The sequence below is a fragment of the Lichenostomus cassidix genome, chromosome 4 (genome assembly GCF_008360975.1).
Source record: "Lichenostomus cassidix isolate B80296 chromosome 4, HeHo_3.0, whole genome shotgun sequence".
In the NCBI taxonomy this organism is placed as follows: Eukaryota; Metazoa; Chordata; class Aves; order Passeriformes; family Meliphagidae; genus Lichenostomus; species Lichenostomus cassidix.
The window spans coordinates 7,678,551-7,704,903 of NC_139484.1; the positions used below are offsets into that span (position 1 = coordinate 7,678,551).

The 26,353-nt window shown below is 45.2% G+C and overlaps 1 protein-coding gene and 1 long non-coding RNA gene across 2 annotated transcripts in view; one reads left to right on the forward strand and one right to left on the reverse strand.

Moving 5' to 3' along the window:
• MOB1B (MOB kinase activator 1B) lies at nt 1–25,103 on the reverse strand. Its single transcript, XM_085057736.1, has 6 exons — nt 24,938–25,103; nt 9,918–10,084; nt 7,428–7,521; nt 5,620–5,753; nt 4,282–4,445; nt 1–4,000 (listed from the first exon to the last, which is right to left on the reverse strand). The coding sequence occupies exons 1-6, from the start codon at nt 25,093–25,095 to the stop codon at nt 3,923–3,925; spliced, it is 795 nt and encodes a 264-aa protein (XP_084913862.1). The 5' UTR covers nt 25,096–25,103; the 3' UTR covers nt 1–3,922.
• Nucleotides 25,051–26,353, forward strand: part of LOC146437767 (uncharacterized) — a 3,325-nt gene continuing 2,022 nt past the window's right edge. The window contains exons 1-2 of the long non-coding RNA XR_014851517.1: nt 25,051–25,262; nt 25,714–25,825. This is a non-coding gene — a long non-coding RNA (uncharacterized LOC146437767). The remainder of the gene's footprint in view (nt 25,263–25,713; nt 25,826–26,353) is intronic.

A 26,353-nucleotide genomic window follows, 5' to 3' on the forward strand; every position in this document is an offset into this window, starting at 1 on the left:
TCATGGTCAAACATAGCTATTTATTTTCTCTTATAAACAGCCTTCAGTTTCTTATTGAAAAAAAAAAACCCTAGGATTTAAATATTCTGTCCCATCACATACAACCATCTGTATACATTATTTACAACTCTCAAATAAACACGGTGCGGATTTTCAGACATTCAACTTACTCTTTTTAATCAAAAGCTGTTTTCATTTTAAACTGAAATCTCCATCAGTGACTACAAACTGAAGCGGTATTGGCACAGTTAGCTCACATTAAGGGTTCTCTCCTTGCATTTTATACTTTACACTGCGTTTTCTCCCATATATTTCAGGATTCTAAAGGAGGAGGAAAGGTTAGTGTCACTTCCGGATTTTTTTTTTTCCCTTCAAAAATGGCCTTTTACTGAAACCTCACTCATTTTTATTGAAACCTCGTTCATTTTAATTGCATCCTTCTCTCTCCCCCAGTGCACATCAAAAGTATGTGCCTCTACACCACACAACCACAGCATTCCCAAGTAGTCAAACAGCCATGAAAATAAGCATTCCCTTCGCGACACGGCTCGGAAAAATGTCCCCAAGTTGCAAACGTACAAAAATAATGAGTATAGTTTAGTGGCTATAAAAAATTAATCTCCCCTAAAAATACAATATTCTATGAACAATTTGGGGAATTGGTTCTTCCAACAAAATAAGGTAACTGGATATTTCCGTAGGCTGCAAACTGAACCTGGCAAGAGGAAACCATAAGGAAAGCAGGGAAATAAGAAGGTTTAACACTGAAAATCACCAATGTTAGTCTCACGTTAAAAGAGAAGATATCCAGGAAAAAACGATGGGCATCCATAAAACTGCCAGTGGTTTTAGGAGTGAGGGACTGGAAAAGGGACAACTGCTACCAGCAGTGAAGGAAATGAGATTCGGCGCAAAAGAGAGTATTTTAATGGGGAAAAAAAGCGAGGATTCTCTGTTTGTTCTGCAGGTCCTTAAATAAGCCAACTGAAAGGGGGGTTATGTACAGTAACAGCACTCTGGCAGGTAGGAAGGGAGTAGAGAGCAGCAAGGAAAAACACAGCTATCCAAAAAGGATGTGTTTATAGTAAAACTGTGTCTGGTGATGTGGGAGAAAGGAAGGGCGGGCAAGAAACAGAAAGGAACAATCTGAAAGGTAAGTCGAGTCCATAGCAGCAAATAGGTGTCCTTACCTGTTAACTGAGGGTCAGGGACACTGAGAGAGGGGTCAGTTCCTAAGGACTAAGTAAGGACAGTGCTCCTCTCCATCTCCAAGGAAAAGCAGAAGTTCAAAGCTCTACATTGCATAGTAAGCAGGAAAAGAAACCGGGTACTTGCAGATGTGCTGCCTGCCCCTCAGAACCTGTCTTCTCCCCTCAGCCACCTCCACCAGCAGAACACGGCGAGTTTGTTTCCTCTTTGCACGGGTAACTCGTATTCCTGACTTGAAAGCCTTGGACAACACACCCCACATCCATCCACCTGAGCACTGTCAGCACTGCTAGTGGTGGCTGAGCCCCTCAGACTCAGCCCTTTGCCCCTGCCCAGCTCGAGGGAGGTGCCCTCCTCAAGTTGCCACCCAAATCCCTGACAAGATCCGATGCACTGGTAGCTACAAACCACCCCAACCACGGGAATTCGGGGCCCTATCAGGCTGGAAGGCCTGAGGCAGCACTGGAAGCAGCCTGATTTAACCCCACTGGCACTTTCTGCTCTCAATGACCAACGCTGGAAGGTTTTGTCTCCAAGCACTCATCACCCCTCAAAGTCCACAGTGGGAGCTCGGAGCGATGCAGGGTTTGCTTCTCTGGGGTTTATCTGGGGGGGCAGGGGGTGTCTTCCCCTTTTCCTCCCATAAATGCACTATTTTATAAACACATTCACTCAATCCAGATTCCATTTGTGGCAACTTTTGAGTGGTATTTCCATGTGCCCTTACTTCCAGAGTGTAAACACATGTCAACTTCTGGTCCCACAGCTTTCAGAAGCAAAACAACAATGAAAAGCTGCAAAAAGAAACAGCAAGGGGATCCTAAATCCCCACCACTGCAAACACGTCCTCAATGATGTTATTTTCAAGTGTTGTGTAATTAAACAATGTGTTCATACAGCTGTCAGGCAAATCATGATCTCCAAGCTTTTATTACGTGCCTAGAAACTATTCTGTCAAAGACTTTCTACTGCCAGATATTGAATTAAAAAAATACACTGTCCACCTAGGACTCATTTTTATACTCAATACATTCCAATTTTCATTGGCTGAACTGCAGCAGATACCTCTGGATTTCTAGAATTGGCTATTAAAAAGAAAAAAAACTGCAACAACAACAGAACAAAGCCCTCCCAGGTCGGAAGCGTGCCAGGAATGTGAACCACTGCACTGGTGTCTCCAAGCAAATCCTCACTTCCTACACATTTATCTCTTTTGCTTCTTGCTGGTACACAACACCAAACCAAGGAGTCACCTTGAAATTTAATGAGGGATATCACCTGTTTAGAACCTTGGAGCTCCTGCCTTGCTCACTCTGTGTCTAAACTGTGCAGCTCCAATTTGGGAGATCGGTCTCTTTTGCACTGTCAGGTAGATGGTGGCACAGGAAAAGCCAGAAGCTCAGGATACCTCACCTGAGCCCAGCAGCTCCCAAATGAGTCATTTCTGTGCTCAGCTGTTACTAGCTGGCTGTGTCAATGGCCACTCACCTCTTTTGCAGGCTCCTGAACAGCATTTCCCACTTGATTCAGCGTTTTGGCCAAGCCAAGGCACACAAAACAGAAGCCCAAATTCTCTGTCATGTGCTCAGCTTGGCTGTTCCTGTTGTTTTTCCCAACAGTTGGAGCTCCTTGGAGATTGGCAGTGATTTTAAATGAGGAAGAACACCATCGTAGTAACATAATTCCAAAGCAGTCCATGAAATTATCTTCCCTCAAACAACAGATACTGGCCACCAGAGCTCCTCCTCAGAGCCAGGCTTTGTATTCCTAACTTAAAAACACCTTTCCACTAGCTATTTATCAAGCCAGGTTTCCCTTATCACTGTTATTATTACTATTATCCCAGTGCAATTTTTTATAGGGAATATTTTCCCTAACTGTATTTGTGCAAACTAACTGTTCTTTTGGCAACTGCTAGGGGAACTTAACAAGCTGACCGACCCAACTGATGCTTTCCTGGTAAGAAAATAAAAGCAACTATGCAAAGTCCCATGGCAGCAGACATGGAACTACTTGCTAAGCACAAGGTCTGTGTAATTTTGACACCACCTTTGCTGTTTTGCTTCAGCAAAGAGAACTTTGCTTTTCTTTGTAAGAAATAATCTAGTTTTGAAAAATTCTATATTCATCTCTAAAAAAATAAGAGAAGTATTTGTATTAAAAGCTGGAGATCATTGATTTCAGCAAGTTATGGCTTTTTTTTTTTTAAGTGTAAGCATAGATATATATTTTTAAAACAAGTATCAGTAAGTGTCTGGGTGTTAGTACATATTTTCTGTTTCCAGCAATGTTCAGTATTGTATGTGCTTTGCACCTCAGAAGTGAGTCTGCCAAGGCACTTAGAGAATGTAAGCAAGTCTTCCAGGGACTTCATGAGAATGGGCTACCACTGACACAACACAAGAACCCATCCACCAGCAGAGTCAATCCCCCAACCAAGCACGTCTCCTTGATAAACACTCAGCACCTGCTAGAAATTCCACAATGAGTAACAACAATAAAATAATTAAAAATAAAAAAAAAAAAGCTATTTACCACATGTCACTAACAGAGAAAAGATTTCCCCTAATAAAAGCACAGAAAGTAGATCTCAGCTGTCACTGGTAACAGCACAGGGGGGTTGCTTTGTTTTTAAAAAAAAAACAATTTAACAAAAACCAAATACCACACGCTTGCTTAAAGAAACAAGTGACTTCAAGAAGTCTTCTTCCTTTTATCTGTCCTTTGAGGTGAGTTTTTCAATCAGTTCTTGAAGTGGTGCAAGTTCTCTTCTATCAATGAGGTTGAATTCCTGTAATGGGGATAAGGAGAAAGACACACAGAGTTTTGTACTGCAGCTCAGGTGAGAAGCCTTATTCAGCCAGAATTTATCTGCCAGTAAGCTCTCCAAGTCCAGGCTTGGCCACTACAGCCTTCCCTGCCCATCTGCCACCCGCTGAACAGCAGTGCTCCACTGCCTGAAGCTTTTCCCCCCATTTAAAGGAAAGGAGCTTCAGAAGATGCTGATTTTTTCCACAAGGGAAGGGGGATAATGTAGCTTTGAAGCAAGCACACTGCTTGCAATGTCCTTACCTGAACGAAAAATATAAAGTGCTTGAAAGAAGTGTTAAGGTGTGCCTCTTCCTGCAGCTGGATCACTGGGTCAAAGTGCTGGTGGTAGATGTGAGCATAAACTCTGAAGAGACGCTTGAGAATTGTCTTAGCCACTGACATGAAATTCTTTGGGAATGGTACTCCTAGAAAGAAGAAAACAGATGGTTTATTCTTCAACTCTCAGGCCATGTTTGTCTCTTTCGAAAGCCACTGCAACCCTGGACAAGTGAAATCAGTTTCAACAGCAAACCTATGTCACTGCACAGGTTATTAAAATCATTTAGAAAACAGCAGCTGACTACTGGGAGCAATGAACTCTTTAGTTGTCACTTCCCCAGGCTAAAAAAAGATATTTATCAACCCTCTGAAAGGAGGAAACCTGTCTAGCTTCTCCTCACCTACCAGTCTCCCCAGTCAGCTTAGCCCTTCTGCAGCCTTGCCAAGTGCTCAAGTCCTGTCTGAAGGCCAGAGGCCCAGGCTCTGGATGCTCTGAGGCCAGGCAGGACCTTACCAATGCTTCCAGGTCCCACCAATAATGTCTTCATGTTCATGTTTCAGCCTGCCCTGCCCACAGGTACATCACATTTCCTCCTCTGGCTGCTGCAGCACACAGGAAATTCATATTTAGCTGGTTTGTTCCTGGCCTCTGAGTCTCTCTCTGAAGGCACAGTTTCTCTGAAGAAGCTTAATGAAAATGTGCCAAAAGCTTCAGAAACTATTCACAAAATTATAACAATTGAGAGATCTCCCCTGTTATCTTTTCCAAACTGTTGGTTGGCCATTACTTCCCTCCTGCTTTTCTGAAAGAAACCCCTTTAAAACACCTATTTTTCATCTTCACTTGAAAAGAAACAAACAAAAAAAAATCATTAACTCAAGATCAAAGCTGCAATTCAGCTTTTTTGGAGATAAAGCCTGAAAGCTCCTCATGAAGCCCAAACATCTCTTCTGTGACAAAAAGCTGTCAGTTACTGGTTATAAGGGTCTGAGACCCTCTCTTTACTTCTAAAGAAACAACCCACTGTTCAAAATGAGTACAACATCAGACCAGATGAACAGAGTCAGTTATTAGATAGAAATGGTACTTCCTGCATCCAGGATTGTGACAGGTGTTTGAGTATTAATACGTGGATCAGAGTTCACGTATTACAATGTATTACGTATCTTAAAAGGTAAGTAAGTTTAGCTAGATAATGTAACATTTTAAACCTGCCTTACACATCAATCACTAAGGAGACCTTTTAAGGCTCATGGACTTGCGCATTCCTGTCCAAGTGTAACCCAAGTGCACTGTTCAGCTGCAGTGATTCACATTACCTATTTTAGAAGGAAATAGCGTTTCATCATCCAGCTGGTCCTGCACCCAGGTCATCAGGTAATCGATGTACTTTGGCGCCGAGCACTTGATGGGCTTCTTGATGTTGGTGCCATCTGCCCAGTGGTACTCATACCTGGGGTGGGACAACGTGGCATGGAACACCTGTGAATCACTCCTGACAGGCCTGGAAGGCTGCTCTTCCTGTTCCACTCCCCATGCTCCCACACCCTCCCACTGCCCTTCCTTGGAGCCAAGGTCCGAGTGCTGCGAGTCACCATCGCCTGCTCCTCACCCAGCCTCCCCACTGCAATTCTGCTCTGTTGCCTCCTGCAGGCCTTCCCAAACTTCAGCCACACTGCCACAGCAACTGGCAACACTCAACATCTGCAGCAGCAGCCAGCCACACACGTCAGACCCCTCAAATTTAGGCAATTTCTTTACATTTGAAAATATTCTTATAAATATTACATAGCTGAAGGCAAAACTATGTTGGCTCTCACCAGAGATCCCAAATTACGCCTGTTTTACAGACACAGGTAGATTCCTAGGAATGCTGTTACAAAATTGGAAACGGATATAAAGTGTTTTTCAGCTGTAAGAAGAGCTTTGGAGCAACCCGGTCTGGTGGAAGGCAGCCCTGCCCATGGCAGGGGGTTAGAACAAGATGTGCCTTCAGGTCCCTTCCAGCCAGGCTGGGACTCTGATTCTATGGTTAAGAAAACTTCTAGACTATGTACACAACCAGAAACAAACAAGTCCTCCTGAAACTCAGAATGGAGCAGATATTTTGCCTGGCTTGGGGAATGCTCCTGACACCAAACCAGATGGTGGATAATCTTGGAAAGGTATTGCTTAAAAATCCCCAACACACCTAACATGGGGAGTCTGACAATACCAGCTCCCTAGTGAACCACAGGGTTTGTATGTTACAGATCACACACGTGGTTTTATGCAAAGCTTAACTGCATCTGATAAATCTGTCTTCTCATTTTGTTTAACAAATTCAGTTTTGTCATAACTACTGGGAGAACATTTTCACCATAAACAAATTTGATAAGGGATTATGAAGGTGCTGCTCACAATGCGATTTAAAAAAATCCCATTTTTCTAACAGCAACAAATCAGAGGGTCTGAAAGCATTTTAAAATTGTATCTAAGAACATGTGCAAAAATCCCAGACACACCAAATGGACCACATGTCTGGATTTATGAAAAATCATGATTTCTCACCACCCAGTGCTTCCCTAATACCAAGATATAAGTGGTATACATGTAGACAGTTATCAACATTTAGATGAGGTGCCAGGATCAGTCTGGAGCCAGAGCAAAACAAACTCAATTTGAGAGCAGGAAAAAGCACAAACACTGAGTGTCTCTACAAAAGCATAAGCAAGAATCCAAGAAGTACAGGGCACAGGGTAGGGGATTCTTATCCAGATACCTAATATTTCTACAATACCTACAAGATAGATTTTGGTAAGCCCTAATGGAATGCCTGCATGTAAAAACTTTAAATCTTCATTTAAAAACCCCCATTAATGTTTCAAGAGAAAAAAAAGGGTGGGGGTAAAATAATTTTGATACTCAGTTTACTTCCCATGTTAAAGGAAAAAGAATAAACAAACACCAAACAAATACAAACAGACCAAAAAACCCTAACTTTCTATTCCCCACTCCCTTGACAGAAGTTCAAATCCTTCTTCTGTTTGACATCGTTTCCACTCAACTCCACTGGTCTCAAGTTTTTAAATGAAAGATCATCTCAAAAAGTGCACCCAGTCAGCAGTGTGTAAAAACATGCTCTTACTTTGGGCCAGCAGACATCACAGGGCAGCTCTCCTCCGTGCAGAAGTCTGTGATGGTTCCATAGAGCATGTTGATCTGGTTGAAGAAGTCGACGGCTGAAAAGCATGGAAACCACCCATTAGCACTCTGCAGCACAAGATTCCTCCAGCCCAGACCATAAAGCAGGGGTTCTGGAACAGTTTTTGGGGAAAAAACTTCATTGTTACTTTTTTTTTTAAGATCCATTATAAAGGAGATGCAGAATGCAACCACCAACTTCCTGGAACAGCCTCCAGCAAGAACTATTTAATTGTTCACTGCAGCAAAATCTTCAGTTGGAAGAAAAAGAAAGCCTCGTTATTTCCTTTTCTGAAAGTCTGGTGCATTTTATTAGAATCCCAAATTCTACTGACAAGTGTGGAATACAAGAAAGATTTTCAGCGTAAACTTTCCAACTAGAGAGAGCAGTTACTCATTAGGTGACAGTGGCTTCCCTCAGGCTTTGTATTCCCAAGGCCCACCTTTCCCAAGAACATTTCACAGAATCCCAGACTGCTTTGGGTGCGAAGGGAATTTAAAGACTACCCAGTTCCAGCCCCCTGCCATGGGCAGGGACACCTTCCACCATCCCAAGCTGCTCCAAGCCTCATCCAAACCTGGCCTCGGACACTTCCAGGGGTGGGGCAGCCGCAGCTTCTCTGGACAAACCTGTGCCAGCACCTCACCACCCTCACAGGAAACAATTTCTTCCTAATACCCCATGTAACCCTACTCTTTTAGTTACTCCTGCAGTCAGTCTATAAAATCCACTTTATCTGCAGGTATCTTTCAGAGGATGAACAGCCAAGATTAGACAAACATCACAGCAGCAAGTCACAGCTACTGCTCAGCAGATGCAGGACACCAGCCCTCACTTCTCAAGTGCCCACGAGAACTGTTAATTAAGTTTCCATTCCCTGCTCCCAGCAGAAACCACAGCCCACTGCTTGCTTCAAGGCAGGCATGTTCAGAAAACCCACACAGGCTTTCACAAAATGACTGATTATGGCGAATCCCACACTTGGAAGTCTCAAAATCCACACGCACATCAACTCATCCCTAAGGCACCAGTCAGGCTGAGAGCTGAGCAAGAACTAGCAGGGCAGAGCACATTTGTTTTTGTGCTCTCAGGGTTATGAAGGGCAGAAGCAATGACTTGAAGTCACACATCTTGTCACCTCATGAGACCTCTCAGTGAGCAGAAGGGGCTCATAGCTGCCACTGGTGCTCGGTGTGGTGCAGAGATGCTCAGGGAAGGGAGCACATCATCAGCTCACTCTTTAATTACACTGCTACAATTTCATTATAGCTAATTCAGCAGTTAAGTCATTTGGGAAGGGAGAAACTGCTGCCACACAGGAAAGCAGAGACACGGAGTGAAGGAATCACCAAAAGGGAAGGATGCCAGCAATACATGAAGCATCTTTAGTAATGCTTACTCACACAAGTGGGCTGGGTTTTTCTCTAGTCAGTTTTGCAATGCAGCGTGAATAAACTTTTGCAAAGGATGGTGTCAGCAATTCCAGCCTGCCCTGGAAGCAGTGGCAAGTGGAGCACCAGAGCACTGCGTGGCTGGTTGGGAACAGGAAGGTGGAAGGTGACAGTTTCACTTCCCAAACATGCCAAAGAGCAAGCAGAAAAAAAGGCAGAACCACTGAAACATTCAGAGGACATTTAACTCGAGTGTAATTTCTACTGCAGTGCACAATCAAACCCATACCACCACTGGAGCACATCAAGCCTGAGAGGCAAAAGATGAGGGAACACCCAGACAGGGCACAGAGCTTGTGGCAGCCAAAACTGCACAAGCTACAGATCACAATGGGAGAATCCATTCTTTAGGAGCAGAGGGCAAAATTCATGCAGCAGGGAGAGGAAGGAGAAGGAAACAAGGTCAAAATGCTAATTTAGGCATCATTGTTTGGCCTGCAACCAGAGAGTTTGGACAAACAGCTTTAGAGGAAGTTAAAAGAATGACATCAGAGACTTACCGAGCAAAGGCTCAAAACTTGGTAGGAACAAAACAACTTTAGGAAAATTACAAACTCCATTAGAATCACAGAAGGATTTTGGTTGGAAAAGACATTTGCAATCGTCAAGTCCAACCTGTGGCTGATCCCCACCTTTGTCACCCAGACCAAAGCACTGAGTACCATGTCTAGCTGTTCCCTGGACATCTCCAGGGATGGGGACTCCACCACCTCCAGTGCTTGACAACCTTTTCAATGAAGAAATTCTTCCTTATGTCCAACCTGAACCCTGAGGCTGTCTCCAGTCACCCTGCCCCTTGTTCTCTGGGAGCAATGCCTGACCCCCAGCTGGCTGCACCCTCCTGTCAGGGAGTTGTAGAGAGTGAGGTCCCCCCGACCCCCCTTCTTTCTCTCCAGGAAGAGAAAGGGACACACAGCTGTCCTCCTGCAAGTGTCAGCCCACTTCCAACATCCCCATGATGAAGAAAAGGTCAGCTACTCACTGTTAACTGCAACCCATTCATTTAAGTCTTCCCCCTCTGGAAGCATCACAGCCATTCGCAGATTGCCACTTCCCAGCGTGGCCTCGGCATGTTTGAGCAGCTCGTACTGGTGAGACCCCTCGGGAATATTCTTCTTTGGTTTGAAGGTTTTGGAAGAGCGACTACCACTGCAAAAGAGAGGAGAACTATTTAGAGACCTTTTGGAACAGGAAGTAAAAAAGAAACAAGCAGACCAGTCCCAGGTAAGGACAAAATGAACATTGAATACTTTACCCACTCACATACTGCCACGTTGCAACACAGTATTTACTAAAAAACTGGGATGCTAAAGTAACAGTAAATGCTAATTCTGACTTTTTTGAACCATTTTCTGACCTAATCACTTTCTTACCTACAGTTTTGTTTGGAAAAACATGGACTGGCTTAGAAAAAACGTTTAGACATTTGAATTTTAAACCATGGCAGTGAGCCTGGATGGCACATGAACCCCTAACATGTCAGAAACACGACATGTTAAATGTTTGCAGAGAAGTGTCAGATGAGCCAGTATTTGTCAGTATTTTCGTGTATGTGCTGAAATATACTTCTGTCAGAAAAAGCAGACTGAGCTCTGAATTCCAATGCAAGTAGAAAGACATGAAACCCAGACAGCACAATTTTCATTACAAATATTAACCAGATTTCATTTCTTTATACAAAGACTTGGCCAATGTTTCTCTAAGGACCAAACAGAATTTTTTGTTGGTGGGGTGCAAGGGTTGCCTCTCTTCTATCTAGGAAAAAATCCTTTACTTAAGAAAGACATTCTGTCCTGTGAGGGCAACGAGGCACAGGCTGCCCAGAGAAGCTGTGGCTGCCCCATCCCTGGAAGTGTCCAAGGCCAAGCTGGATGGGGCTGGGTTGGCAGGCATCCCTCCCCATGACAGGGGGTTGGAATGAGATGATCTTTAAGCTCCCTTCTAAACACAAACCATCCGGGGATTCTATGATTCTATTCTATGGTCCCAGAGCTGCTCCGACTCTCCCAAGCTCCAAAGGAGCAGCAGCATCCTCCCCTTCCTGCATGCCTCTGAAGTACTGCTGGGTCCTGGGTGTTGTAAGGAAGCACTTGGCTGCAGTTCCAGGGATCCTGGGATGGTACAGCCGCACAGCCGTGAACATTCACGTGGACACTCGACCAACACCGCTGCAGCCAGCTGCTAACTGCAACCAGGAGCCAGAAGGAGAAAGAGGGAACATCCTGCTCCCATCTCTTCTGTTACACCACACTTCCAACATGCTCCCAAATCAGCTGGGCCTCACCCTAAGCCAGGATACCAGATAGAAATCTTGAGTAAAACAATGGCCTCCCGGTGGGAGTGAGAAGCTCTTGGGGCTCAGGGAGTTGCTGCCACCTCCCACCCCTCCAGCCACCTGCATCTGGTGCCAGGCCAGGCTCAAACCAGCTCCGAGGAAAGAAGAAACTGAAAAAAAACCCACAAACAAAAAACCCAAATCTCTTGACTGACTACTTTACTTAAACCCAATTATTTTCTTTTCAGGAACATAGGCACTTTAGAGGCACTTTGCCAACGCAGGGAGTGAAAATACAACCTAAAACATCTGGAGAGCAGGAGAGACTGGGATCATTATCTTTCCACATGCGTCAGTGCAAGAAGGAACCCAGCACAAGCTAAACACAACCTGGAAAAAGGTTGTGCAATAACTAACCCAAGAAACTGTTTGTGTTTTACACACAGCACAAAGAGTAAGCCCACCAAAGGGACAAGGGTTTGGGAATAAGGCACAAGGAAAGCATGGTGAAGGAATTCCCTATATAAGTAGTTTATTCTGAGAAACTCTGGGTAGGCATTCACGGTACCCACCCCAGCTCCTGAGTTTGCCAGACAACAAACCAGATCACTGCAAATCTGTTGAACACCCTGCACAGATCCGTGGTCAAGGAAGCAGAAAATGCAACAGCATGTTGGAAAAAGCCATTTAATCCCTCTCCCCCCTTCCCATAAACAAGGGGTTTCTTCCCATAAGCTGTCAAAAGCTGTAACAACAGAATGAACTACTACTCTAAATAAGCCATCCTATCTTTGCCTCCAACACCTTTCTGAGCCCTGATTGTCAAATGCAGCACAGGCACCCTAAGACAGCAGGAAACACTCTCACCCAAAAGGCAGGCAGGCAGGCATCCAAAAGGAAAAGTAATTAGGATAAACGAAACCCGGTAGTCGTAGCGTGCTACAGAAATACCTGCAATTTTGGCAATAAATTATCAGAATTCCATGCATTCATGCAGTTCACCAAAGCCAGTTAACACACTCCTTGAGACACAGCTCAGGGACAGTCTAATGCAGCCTCTCTAAGCCAAAATCTTTATATGACATGTTTTTTCTTGGAAAGTCTCATTATAAATATTGCATTAATAAACACTATTTTAATTACCATATTAGTTCAGCTCTCCTATTATTTAATGAAATAAACATTCTTTTTTCCTATTATGCCAGTCTGTTTCATGGGATATATTTAGAAAGTGGTCTTGTCCCAGGTCTAGTTTCTCAACTCCTTGAACAATCAGTGAAAAGAAAGTAAAGACTTCTGCCTGGTGGCCAATGATACACACAATCATCTATGTCTGAGTCAAGTATGATATTTTATTTTCAGCTACAGTCCATAATGGAATTAGCCACTTCTCTCAAGGTTTTAAAATGCTCCAAGCTGGTAGGCAGCACCCACCTTTTCCTGTTAGGAGTCTCTGAGCTGTCCTTCATATCAATGCAGAAGTGACGGGGACAGAGAAACCAGTGAAGATGCCATTGGCCTTGGACATAAAAAGGTCATGAAAAGGTTGCATCATCCCCACTATTAGCCACAACCAATGTGCAGCCTTTCAAGGAGAACCATCATCTCAAAAAATTCCTGCGATTCCAAGGACGCTTTGCTCCCTTCACTCCCACATCCGACGTTTCTAGCAAATTATGCCCTTCTATTTTTACAGGGAGCTGCAGCCCCAGCAGTGCCAGCTGCAGCCTGGCCCAGCACTAAATGAGGAACTGTGTCTGAGGCAGTTGTCTCCCGAGCCAGGCTGTGTGCAGAAGTGGAGCTCAGAACCTCAGCAAGCCCTTCCCACCAGCAGAAGCCCACGCGCCACTCAGCCTCGCAGCGACGTCACAACTCGCTGTAAGCAGGAACACCAAAACTTCCCCCAAAGCTGTCATTTTATCCACTCATCTGCTGGCAGGGGGTGAGTTTTGTGATGCAGGTTGTGCAGGCTGGTCTGTCTCAGGCTGGTAAGATGACGTTTCCAGTAGAAAGGAAAAACTTGAGGTGTTCTGCTTACCCCACACTGCCTCAACAGCTCATTTCAGTTTCAAACACAGCACTGGCAGATGTTCTGCACTCAAAGCAGCTTAAATATCCAGCCTCAGCCCCTGATAAACTTCCCACTAACTGGTCCCAGGAGAAGCCCTTGGGCTGCTCTGGCTTAGATCTCCTCACTCCCAACCATTTGCCCACAGAGCCTTTCAGCAGAGCTTTTTATTGATTTCCATCAAGTCTGCTGCACATTTGGGGAAACCTGAACTAAACCAGGTAAGTTTAGGCTTCTTGTCCATAGAAGTTACCCTTTCACAGCTTGTTCTTACCGGAGAACTAACCTCAGGCTCTCACCCACTGTGCAGTGGCAGCATTTTCAGCACACACCTGCCACCTACGTTCCTCTAACTACTCCATAATGCTGAGGCCCCTTTCCCTCGGGGTAAAGAGTGAGTAACTAACTCCTGGAAGTACAACTGTACCACCCAGTGTCTCCCCAACGCCATCACCACCACGGCCAGACTGAAATAAGCCCTTCAAAATATTTGGAAACCTCTCAGAACAGATTCTCAAAAAGCTGAACTCAAGACAGTGCACAGAACATTTACCTGGGGCATGGAAACTTTTCCTATTTTAACTCCTGCTTTTTCATCTTCAAACGCCTTTACAAGCATTAATTAATCCTCACAAAGTATCTTTGAAGTAGCGATCATTAGTGTCTCATTACACAGGGAAACTGAGGCAGCAACTCACTGCCACAGGCCAACGAGTGAGTTTATCAGAGAAGCCCCCAGGTTTTAGTTCTGCCCTTCTTTGTCTCCCTTCTCCTGCTGTGCCTCTTTCTAAACACAAAAAAGCTCTAAGACAAGACCCAAATTCCAGAAAAGCAAACATTTCCAGCCTTTAAACAATAATACAGGGATTCAAATGATAACATCCTGCTAAGAATAGAAACATCAGAGTAAGATTGGGTTTGTTTCCACCAGCCAACATGTCAACATAGAAATTAAAATAAAAGCTCAAGCTACTTTTTGGCAATGAAATCAATAGCTGCAGCCTTTAATCAAGTTTTCCCCGTGAAAATCACAGCATCAGAAGGACAGCAGGTAAAATTAAGCCAAAGATGTTCAAAATCTGCACTGATGAGATTGAACTCAAGCACTTCTATTTATAAAACTGAATAGTCTCAACATTTCTGTTCTGAAGAGAGACTGTGAGAGCAAAGCACTGCTTCCTTCAGCTCTTACAGCACCAAAAAGTCAACTGTTTCCAATCCAGTTCCCATTAGTTGCAGCAAACCTGTCCCAGTCCAGTCACTTTAATCTGCAGATAACAAAAGCAAGGTAAGAATTCAGGATGCATTACATGCAGCAGGTCTGGGAAGCAGTTGGGAGCTGCCAACTCCTCACACAACACAGCTGCTCTCCCAGAAGGTAAAGAAATTATTAGAAAGCAATTCCAGGAGTAGGGCTTTTGTTTTGGTTTGTTTAAGGAACCATCAGTGGCAGTGACTTAAAAAATTTCCATAGACACGTGGTCATTACTATAGGAACAGAATATATAGGTTTATTGTTTATTAGCCACGTCATAGAGTATGCTCAATTCTCTGTAGGCTTTTGAACCTGAAGGTGCTTCTCAAGGTGACCATTATCATTGTAACAGATTTGAAATGGTGCCTGCTTCCACTGGAGTACTGACAGGGAAACTGGTGGTTTTTTGAAATTTTTCATTCTCTACCCATCAAGGTGGAGACTGAAATCTGGCTTCCCCTTCTAGGAAAAACAGCTGCCTTCACAGACTGAAGTTCCCTACAGCATGGCAGATGAAAAAGACACAATCTCATGAATAGCTCTTAAAAAAAACACAGATCACATTATACACAAGACTTGACACGTTAAAAGAGCAGTCATTTATCAGATGATTCACATCCAGGAAGGAGAAAGTTATTTAAGGTAGCCTTAAGGAACAGTTTTGCTTTTGCCTGCCCCAGCCACCACCCCTCAGAGTCAAAGCCAACATAACACGTTCACATCCACATTCTTAAAATGCTTTTTCTTATCCTATACAAACCAAGTACAGAGTCAGTGGCATCAAGTCAATGTAGGACTGGTCCAGCACAACTCCTACGTGCACCAGAACACACCTGAAGGGAAACCTTTGCTGGCTGAGATCTGAGCAGGGGACAAGTGTCTGGTGTTTGGAGGGTGGCTGCTTCCCTGTTCCCTGTTCCCTCGGTCCCCCTGCAGGGGCACACGGCGCCAAATCCACAAGGATCTTAGGTGGCCACAGCCTGTTCTCCTGCCAAGCCAGGCACCTACGCTTCCCTCTGCCTCTGTTCTCCAGTCTGCAGGCTGAGAAAGTGCCTGTAAGCAAGGGGGAGGTGTTATGCTACAGCTCTGGTGCCTGCTACAACCCCACCCAATAGTGTTCCTGCTGTTTACCCACTTGGATGCAACCCTTCTCCCGAGTAATCGCAATTCCCAGCGCAAGGAACAAGCAAGCATCCAGAACTCCATCCCATGACCGGGAAATCATCATCAGTTTGCTATGCTCACAACCAAAATAAATTCCCCTGTTTCATTTACAATGCATTCATTTAATACACTTTCATCTCCTGGAAAATCCTCAAAATAAACAAAGTCACAGTTGCCCTCGCTGGATACTACCAGAGCCCTGTCTGTGCACTCCAAACACAATCAAACTATTCCCAAGGCAGCCAACGGTTGCGGAAGTGACTCAACCTCTCCTGCCTTGTTCCCTGCAGGACTAACAGAGAGGGGCAGGCCAGAGCCACAAACAGCAGTACACAGCAGTATCCATCACAGAAAAGCTTGAATCCAAGTTTTCTAGGCAAGCATGCCCTCCTGACTTGCATAGAGAGGCAGGCAGACACGGGGACAGCACAGGAACCAGAATGTGTCCATGGCACAAAACCTGTAGCCTCCCAAAAGGCTCCCTGTGTGTTTTACTGATGTCACAGCACTGCTGTTCCCATGTTTCTCAGACTTTTTCTGAGAGCCTTAAGGCCACCAAACTTGAAACACATTTTCACATCACGTTTTCACTCCAATTAGCAACAAAGAAGCTTTCAGCAGAGGCCCAAGTATCTCTACATGTGCTCCTCTTCCTGACATCCATTTGAAATCCTGTTGCATGAGAGTAATCAAGATTATCCCAAACAATTTACTGCATGCTCCCAGGAATCCACTGACTACTCCGAGGCAAACACAACGCTGTCCTCACTCACATTTCAAGCTTACTACAAACAGACTGTATATTTTTAAGAAAGGTGAGCACTTGTCTTGGCTGTTCTGTTGGGTCCTTTCAATCAGACACAGCTTCCTCAACTATTTCAATATTAACATTTACTGTGTCCATACACACACACATACCCGTGGAACTGTAAAGGAATAATCAAAACCAGATTTATTTCTTCTAATATCCTAATATTCACATAGTACTTTAAAAGGGCAAGCTACTGGAAGCTTTGAAGAAGGTAAACATGAAGAATTCCTTCTTTTCCAACTGCTTTGTTTTTTCCAATGAGATGAAGTTCACTATTTTGAACATTTCAGTCACTAATTAAGCTCCCTGCAAGCTAAACAGCACTATTTCCTCAGTAATGTTCCCCTCTTTTCTCAAGAAACCCTTATTTCTGTCAATTAGCATCAGCTTGCTGAAAAGGGAGGGCACAGCATGAACTCCAACTCAAGTCAGAACTTCACCCAGTTATGTTTTCAAGTGTAGTTTTCACAAAGGTTCAAATCTCTTTACTGCAGGAGTGTACCTAAAACACTATTCAGTGGACAAAACTGCACATTTTATTTTGTAAAATCTACCCGTTCCCATATATAAAACTGAGCAATTCATAAAAGAAATACAAGGAAATATATAAAGCTCCAAGTCTGGGTTATTCCTTTCAGTGATACACCGGATGGTGTTCCAAGAAAGGACCCTGGAAGCGTTCACAAAGAAAGAAGGTTTACTAAACCATTTGACATGAAGGAGCTCAAGATCTTTCCCCAGGTAACTTAGACTATCCTGAAGTGGCCTGGAGAGCTCCAGGCTGCCTCGGGCAGCCTCTCACACTGCCAGTTCCACAGGCATCACCCAGCTGCTGGGGCAGGAGGGAAAGGGGGAGCACGTCCCAGTAATAAAGCAGGTGATGAACAGTGTTTGACTACCTGTGATTCCCTTACTCCAGCACTTCTTCCATGTGATAAACATGGATAAGTGTCCCACACAAAAGGTGTCCACACCTTTCCACAGCAAACTGCTCCTCCTGCCATGCAGATTTCCTTACATTCAGCTGAATTATCTGTCTGTACATGACTAATGCCCTCTGCGTCCCAAACTGCTGCTAACAGTCACACCCTGTAAATACATTTAAAAGTAGGAAGCAGAGCTTTGCAGAAAGCCATCCACAACCCGCTGAGGGTGATAAATTGCAGTAATAAAAGCTTGGCTCTAGCATCAAATTAGATCCTTACTTGTACACCAAATATAGTGCTTGGAGAACATGCCTCAGAACATGGATGGCTTCCCAAAATGCTGATCAGTGCTTTTGGAAACCAATGCTTAATGAATGACTAAAGCAAATCTAGTCATACAACCTAAGAAATCGCATCAGGGCATTTCTAAAGGAAGAAAAAAAAGACTTAACTGAAGAGTCTAAGACAGTCTTCAATCCTTTTAAACACCATAATAGACCCATCTCTTCATGTGCTTAGAGAATTGGCAGTTAAAGGCAAAATTGAACTAAACTTTCATGGGGAAAGAGTCACTTTAGCACTTTATAAAAGGCTGCCCTTTACTGTAACCCCCACGCAAAACAGGCTGAGCACAGAACGTGGCAAAGGACAAATACTAGGCAACTTCCCAACAGAAGATCTCAAACAGAGACGGAAGGTTACACTTACACTTGGATTAAGAGGCAAAACGGGGTCTGGATCCAGGAACTAACAATCATTAGAGGCAAGAAATAAGACAGAGAACAAGAGGAAGAAGGAATGGACAGGAGGCAGCAATGAATAATCCAACAGCTTTCCAAAAATACACTGCATTATCTCACCCCCAAGTATTTCTTACACATTCCCCATATTTAATAAAATCCTGTATGTGCCATGTGTAACTATCTTCAGGAAAATTTGCTTATCTCTTGCAAAGTATCCTATCAGGAAAACCCACCTGCCTGAAGCATCTGAGGGAGAACAACTGCTTCTACATAAACAGGAGAACATTTATTTTGAAATTATTTAAGCTTGAGCATTTAACAGTTGTGCCCAAAGTCAGTTTAACTGTTCCATGAATTTAAATATACAGACTTTTCCTCTTGTATTTTTCCACTCCCATTGCAGCAAGAAATTTCAAGAAGAGCTGTCAACCACAAAAGTTAGAAACAGGACATTAGAGATGCTATTTTTTCTAAAAGGTTCACCTCAGCATTTGAAAAAGCACTATTGTGTGCCCATAAAGTAAAAGACAAAGTAATGCCATTTTGATTCCTGGATCCAGAACACTGAGCAAGTCCCTAAAACAATTAATCCATCCAAGCAAAACCAGGACTGTGCTACTGAAGTTGGTAAAAATGCAATTAAAGTACCACCTACCAAAACAACAAACAGGTTATTTCATTAAGATCAACATAAAACCCCACCCAAACATTATGTGTGTTGAAATTATTTCTGTATCAAAAATCAGTTGTCTCAATTTTTAGCAAAAGAGGAATTTACCAAAGCTTACTTAAACTCATTTGTTCTCTTTGTCATAAAGAAAGGAATTAAACTTGTGATAAAGACAACAAATCCAGGCATTGTAAATCCTGATCTGCAAGATGTTCTCCTTCAGTGAGGAAGGGATTAAGATTTTGTACGTCAGTATCTTGAGGACACAAGCAATTAATTCCAGGGGCAAATGACCACAGTGAAAGATGAACTGCTGCAAGGACAGACAACAACAACAAAACAAAACAAGCTAACCTCAACTAAAACTCAAGTGAAATACGGGCTGGATCTCTTGAGGTATGTAAGAATACCAAAAGGAATGAATTCCTGCCAAGGATCATCTGTAAACTGGAGAAGCAAGAGAACATAGAGTGAACAAGGTGGAAGTATCTTCACACACCAAAAATAAAAAAAAAAAAAAAAGCAGCAGGAATGCTGGGACAAGAAGCTAAGGTCAGGGTTGGATTTCAGGGGGGAAAAAAAGGCACAAGAAGGGTGAATGAATTAGCTTCCCTGGACTGCTTTTAAAAGTATCAAAACACATTTGCAAGGCAAAAACTACTGTTACCTTCATGAATTCATAGGGTGGGACTGACACACAAAATTACCATCTCCTCCATGTGATCCGACTGACAGCTGACTCAGGCTACGCATTTGAAATGGGAAGCAAAGCCTTGAATCAAACAGAACATGCCTGAGATGCCCCATGCATTGTACCTAAGCTCACTAAGAAATTAAAAGTTATTTCAAATTTATTCTCCAGGAACCAATTCAAGCTGCATGGATACATGCAAATCTTCAGCTCTCATTCCGTTCTTTCACATTTCCTCCCCAAAATACTGACCCAAGCAGCAGTGTCCTCGGAAAGCACCTGAGAGATCCATGTACACAGATGACAAAGCAAAGCACTGGATCTTCACAACACCACATCATGAAATGTAAAGGCTAGAGAAATTTTTTAAATTCAGCGAAGAGTAATAAAGTTATACTCCATTCTCGCTGAAAACAGATTTTTTAGCAACTGAATTTATAAGCCACAGTCTCTGTCTCTGTGTATTTAAAAGGAAAAACAAAAAAAGACCAAACCTAAACAGCAAGTTTGTTGTAGCTCAACTCTAATAGGAAGTGGCTTAGTTTACAAATGCTAAAAGCATCACAAAGTATGTCCTGTGGTTTAGGTTGATTTGTGGGTCAGAGGCTTATTGATAGCTCTAGCAGTAAGATCTGCCTTATTGCTTATGAGGGGAGACTTAAAGTGGCCAAATTTAATGCTGTTATTTACTTCTCTAAGAAAAACAAGCAGCTTCATTCAGGCAGATTCATGCAACTCTCCAGCCACTGCCTGGCAGACAAATGCTTCTAATACTTTATCCTTTTTCAAACAAGATAAAAACGACTGTGTATCTCTCAGGACAGCATGAGATGGAACTGTGACCCCATGGCTGTTGTCACAATAAGGAGGCCCTAAATCCAAAGACCTGTATGAAAATGAAAAGGTGACAAAGGCATTTGATAAAGACAAAAAATTCCAGCCACTCTCCAGCGCACAAATTCCCCCCAAAAGTGATCCTTGTTCCATCACTCCTCCCTGCAAACAGCTACTGGCATTGGCTCACTTACACTGCAAACACAAAGAGGGAAGGACAAACAAGGGAAAACAATAGTGGCACAAAAGCAAACAATTAGGAAGCAATTAAGACCGGACATCACTGCGATGTAGTAAACACAACTTTCGCACTGAACAATGCCCTTCTTCCTATGCTTTTCTCTTCCATTCCAAACGAATGTTTCTATCTGAGAAGGAGCTACCTAACAACATTGAAAAGTGACAATCCCTCACTTCACCTACTACATGCTCCAAAAACACAGTAGTAGGGGGAAAACTTGCACCGAGCCAAGAGCAGACATCTCAGTCTGAACTGCTCTGCACAATTCTGTGCAGACTCCGAGGCAGACTCATTCTTGCAGAAATAAAAGCCAGGCAGCAACTTCCTTGCTCTCTACCTCCAACCTCACTGATAAGGCAGCAGCACCCCATTATCTGACACCCTAAACCCCATGTTTTAACTTCCCTTTAAGTTCATTGTCAGAGCTGATTCCATTTAAACCCGACGGCTACGGAACATTTCTGCTTTCCTCAGAAGTCAAAATTACTGTTACTAAGGCTTAAAAAAAATTCTTTAGGAAGCTGGCAATAGCTTTACAGTTCTCTCTCCAATTTACTTATGGGAATACTCGAGAGACTTCTTGATCCCAGTACTTTCCATTAAAAAAAATAGGGAGCTGAACACATCACTAATAGTACTGGTTAAGCAGCTGATTTTATATGAACACATTCCTGTGTGGAGAGTCTCTGCCCTGCTCCCACAGCAGCATTACACTCCTCAAGCTAAAACTGAAGTAAAATACATTAAAACACATGGGGGGAAACATCTGGATGTCCACTATATTTCCCATTTCTAACAGTCTGCAAATGCCTACACACTGATTTTCCACAAGCAAATTCCAGGTTAGGAGTGCCTGCTGGTCCTCTGGGGGAGTCCTTGATCAAGAGGAGACAAACACATCTCCAGAAGTATGGAAGGAGCACTTACAAAGCACTCAGCTGCTACACTGCCCACATTAGGAAGGGAATTCCTCGGACAAGGAGCAGCAACTCAACACCTCGGGAAGCTGAGGAAGGAACAACAACAAACAGCCCTGATCTTCTCCAACAGCAGGAGCAGCCTGAGGAGCTGGGAAGGCCACACTGCTTGTCAATCTGGAAACAAACCCATCAGCTCTGATTTTGCTATTATTCTACAAGAAGTGGTGGAGGGGGGAAGTAATGCCTCACTACAACTTCTGCACATATATTTACACACAAAGTATGATTTCAGCTTAAAATGAAAAACCAGCAAACCACGTGGAGCATCAGAAAGCAGCTGCCAGGCTCCTCCACTGTGCTGCAGAACAAGGCAGAGAGGGAACAGGACATCTTGCCCCCAGTTTGGTTTAAAAGTTAACGTGGCCCTCACTCACAAACTCATGTGCCCCCAACAACAGCCACTCATCCTCACTCACCTCCAGCAGCTCCTCATCCTTCCAAGACTGATCAGGCAACAACTACTTAAATCAATCTCATTTTTAAAATCCCTGCTGGAATCTTCGGAGAGGGATTCACTAATCCAAAGACAGGGGTTCTGTGGGGTTTTTTTAAGGAATACACAATTTCAGAACTTCAATAATAAAACGGACTATTTTCCTTTTATAAATAAATGGTTTTCATCTAGTTTCTTTTTTATGTAAGTTTTGCCAGCAGAGGATAACACAAGCATGTTACCATCTGGCACGCCCACCATAACTATCTTTAATTTTTTTCCTTGGAGATGTAAGCTAAAGTACCTGCAATTATGCTGTAATTTCCTTCTAGAGAGAACTTACCAGGCAGTGTTTTTCAGAACTGGAGATATTTTTTAGTCCAATAACCATTTTTAAATTGTTTTTAAAGATTCAGGATAACCTATTCAGCCACTGGAGAGGTTTATAAAGTCTTTTCAGAAAGGAAGAAACTGATCAGAAAGGGAAAACTGTGGCGCTGAAAATAACAATTGCTGTCAAAACCGAGTTGTATTAATTCAGTGACTCGCCACACAAGACAGTCTTTTTATAGTGTTCCCCATAAGCAGAGAAGACAATGGCTCCCCTTGATTTTCTTCTTCCCCCCATGTAGCTTTATATCTCACTGGCCCTAGCAACAGGGAAGAATAGCCACGGATTTGTCAAGGGACAAGGCCCACGTGAGGGGGGCCCTGCGTTATCCAAGCACAATCCCCCTGTTATTTGACAGCAAGTGAGCCTGCAGGAGAGCACAGCTTTTGGCACCGTGCTGGGTGTCAGACCGACACGCTGCAGCCCGGTCCCTGACGATAAACCTGCGCGACAGGTTCGGTGCCGTGCAGGAAACATTCCCGCTGCACAAGAACAATCCTCCTCGCGTCCCCACGGCGAGCCCCAAACTGTGACTCAGCTCACAGAAGGACAGCAGTGTCACTGAGGCAGGGAAAGCAGCACGGACAAACACTGATGGCACCTCCACACAGCAGACCCCGCAATGAGAAAGCGGAGAAAAAGCACTGTGAAAGACTGTGTTACAAGTACCATGCAAAACGTGGGGGGTTTGCAGCTCAAAATTCAAGTTGGCGTTACTCAACCTGCTGATATCCAAGCATTATCTCGGAATAACTCTTACCAAGTCAAAATTCAAGTCTGACAAAAGATGATGCTAACTTTCTGGACCCCTAAAGAAACCACTCTAACAAAAATAACCCATAACTCCATACCAGTAACACAGAAAGTTTCCCTGGTCTCTCCGAGGCCTACCAGGCATTTTTTTCAATTTTTTTTCATCCACTTCTAGACTGCAGATGAGCAAATTAGGTGCCGTCTACAGCACTCTGCCAACAACAGCTGAAGCAGCTTTGCCAACATTTCTAGCTTTGCCATGCACTAACTCCAGTTTCCATTTCTATATTTCAGCCAGAAGGATCACTTGGAACAATGGACACGGGGATAAAGGTTTGCTTTCCTAGGTTTCAGAAGGGTCTGGAAAAAGAAACAAGCATCTCATTATTGCCCGTGACAGAGGGTGGAGGGTTTCATGCTTTTCCATTCCCACTCAGCCAAACGCCACGGAGAGGGAGGCTCTCTAATTTGCAAAACAGACTCCCAGGACACTCGAAATCCTGTCCCCCCTTCTCCACCACCACGGCAGCTGAGAATTACGAAGGAGGGGGACAGCTGGGCTTCTCATTAGGAGCACCGCGCCTCAATCCACGGACAGTCAGTCATCTGCACCCGAGAGGTGCCTTTCAGAATCCCTCCGGGAGCACGGAGCACAACAAGCCAGCGGGCTGGGTACAGCAGAGTTAAAAGATAAACGCAAGGGAGGGACTGAGGAGGAAGCCAGCGCCAGGGCTATTTGTCTCCATGAGAACACAACTTACTAGAACACTCCAGCTCTGAGATAAAGTCTCTTCTCTAAACCCAGGCCACATCTACGTCTGCTGGTTATCAGTGTAAGCCTCTAACTACTCTCAGGTGTTCCGGCAAGAGTCCCACGGAACAACCGGAGTGTGCGGGAACACTCAGCGGGGACAAGGCCTTAATGGAGCTCGCCTCTTCCAGAGGGCCTTTTTCAGCTGCCTCGATCGCCCTTCTTTCCCTAGAGCGCATCTTCGCCTTAATTAATAGGTCACTGAACCGGTTTATGGTAATTGTCACAAGTACCTCGTCTTTGTTTCCAAGGGGAGGGACCAAAGTTCATTCGGTTCTTGTCCACGAAGCAAAATTTCAAGAAGTGGGGCTCTGCGCGCACCTGGATCGCCACCGCCTCCCAAGGGAGCTCCTTCCTGCCGCAGTAAAGCCTGGCCAGCTCCCTAGCGGGGCTCGGGAGCCCCACCTGCCCCGGGATTCACTTCCACACGCCGGCTGCTAACTCAGCCGGGGCACACAACGCTACGGCACCAACCCCTGCCCGCCAGAAACGAGAAACACGCACGGAAACATCACAAAAGCCCGAGGAGACGCCTCGGGTGGGTGTCTGACCCCGACCCCGCTCTCGCCTGCCCGGCGACACCCCTTCGCCAGGCGGCAAACCGGGGAGGTTCCCCCAGGCTGACGACCCGTGGCTGTTTCCAAACTCGTGTCCGGGAGGGGAAGCCGTGCGGGAAGGGGAAGCCCGGCTCGCCCGCCCTCCAAACGCCCTCACGGCGAGGCGGCCGCGCCGCTCCCTGCCGGCCGAGCGGGGCGGCTGCTCCAGGCAGGGCCGCCGGGGGCCCGGGGCACAAAGGGAGAGAGCGGGGAGCGGACGGAGCGGGCGCCAGGCCGGCGGGGAGCGGCGGGCGGCGGCGGGAGGCAGCCGCGTCCCCTCGGTGCTGCCCTGCCCAGCCCTGGCCGGCGGGACGGCGCACGGTAAAAGGAAAAGACCCCCCGCACCCCGCGGGTACTCACAACAAGAAGCTCATGGCGATGGCGGCGGAGCGGGACCGGCAGCTGCCTGGGCTCGGCGCGGCGCGGCTCGGCTCGGCTCCCAATGGCAGCGGCGGCGGAGGGCGGGCGGGCGCAGGGAGAGCGCCGCGGGGCGGGGACACGGCCCGCCCGGCCGCCATCGCCCCCAGCGGCCCCCGCGCCGCCTCCTCCCTCACAGCTGTGGCTCCGCGCCGCTCGCCTCTCCCGAGGGCCGTGGGGCTCCCCGTGAGGTGTCCCCTCATGGCCCCGGCACGGCCAGCCCGCTCAGGCTCCCCTCACAGCCGTCCGGCCCCTCAGAGCCCCCCGTGTGAGTGCCCCCCGATATCCCCATGGAATCGGGCACCCCCTGCCCTCCAGAGCCCTGCTTCTCCCCTCAGGACAAAGCTGCCAGTTAGCAGCCCGCAGTCACCGCCACCACCTGAAAAAGGAGAGAGAGGCATTAACTGGCCTTTCTGCCCTCCTCGCTCAACCCTTTTTTAAGGAAACGTGACAAAACGGATTCTGATATTTCTTAGTATTTGATCTGGGAGCGATTTCTAACTGGGCTGGTGAGGGCGAGCAGTCAGCAAAGGAGGGGCTCCCCTCAGGTGACACCATGGGCAGCTGAAGTAAAAAAAAAATTAAATTGCTGAGGTAAAAAACCTGCCGTTTTTCTAAGAAACGCTTGGCAGGCAGATATAGTCACATCCCAGTGCTCTTTATGGCAGAAGCTGCAATCCCAGGGTGTAACTTTGAAGCAAAACTCTGGCTCTCTTTAGGTCAGTAAGAAGGCAGATTTCAGACAGGGCACAGGACAGATAGCACGACCCTCAGGAATTCCCTTCTGCCGCAACGGGATCTGGCAATCCCAAAAACCTCATGCTGCTGCAGGTAGGCCAGAGGAAAACCTGATGACTTTCAGATTTATCAGGCAAATTCAGCACATCAAAACAGGCTACAATCCCACACAACACTGAGTTTCCATACCGCACCTCAGAGGTTTCAGCCTTAGGTGGCCACACGGACAGTCATCTGCTTCCCTCATGTTTTTAAATGCTGAAACTGCATTTTGCACCTTCTGTCCTTCAGACCAAGTAAAAATGCCAGGTCAGTGCATTTCTAAGTAAATTATAATTACGCTACTGTTTTTAGGATACCTTTAAAACGCAGTGTTTTAGTGGACAGCAAAGGTGTAGTTAAAATGCGTTTCACAACATTTGCAATTCTCCTTTTGGCTGTATTAGCCAAAGCATGGAATGGGTCTTGGGGCACTTCGGGTAACAGATGCTGTCAGGCTAACTTGGCCATGTAAATCAAACAAAAATACATCACTGATCTTTCTGGCACATTCCTGTTGGGACACGAATAACCTCCATTCCCCGTTCCCACCCATACACTTCCTTCTACCCACAGAAGGTT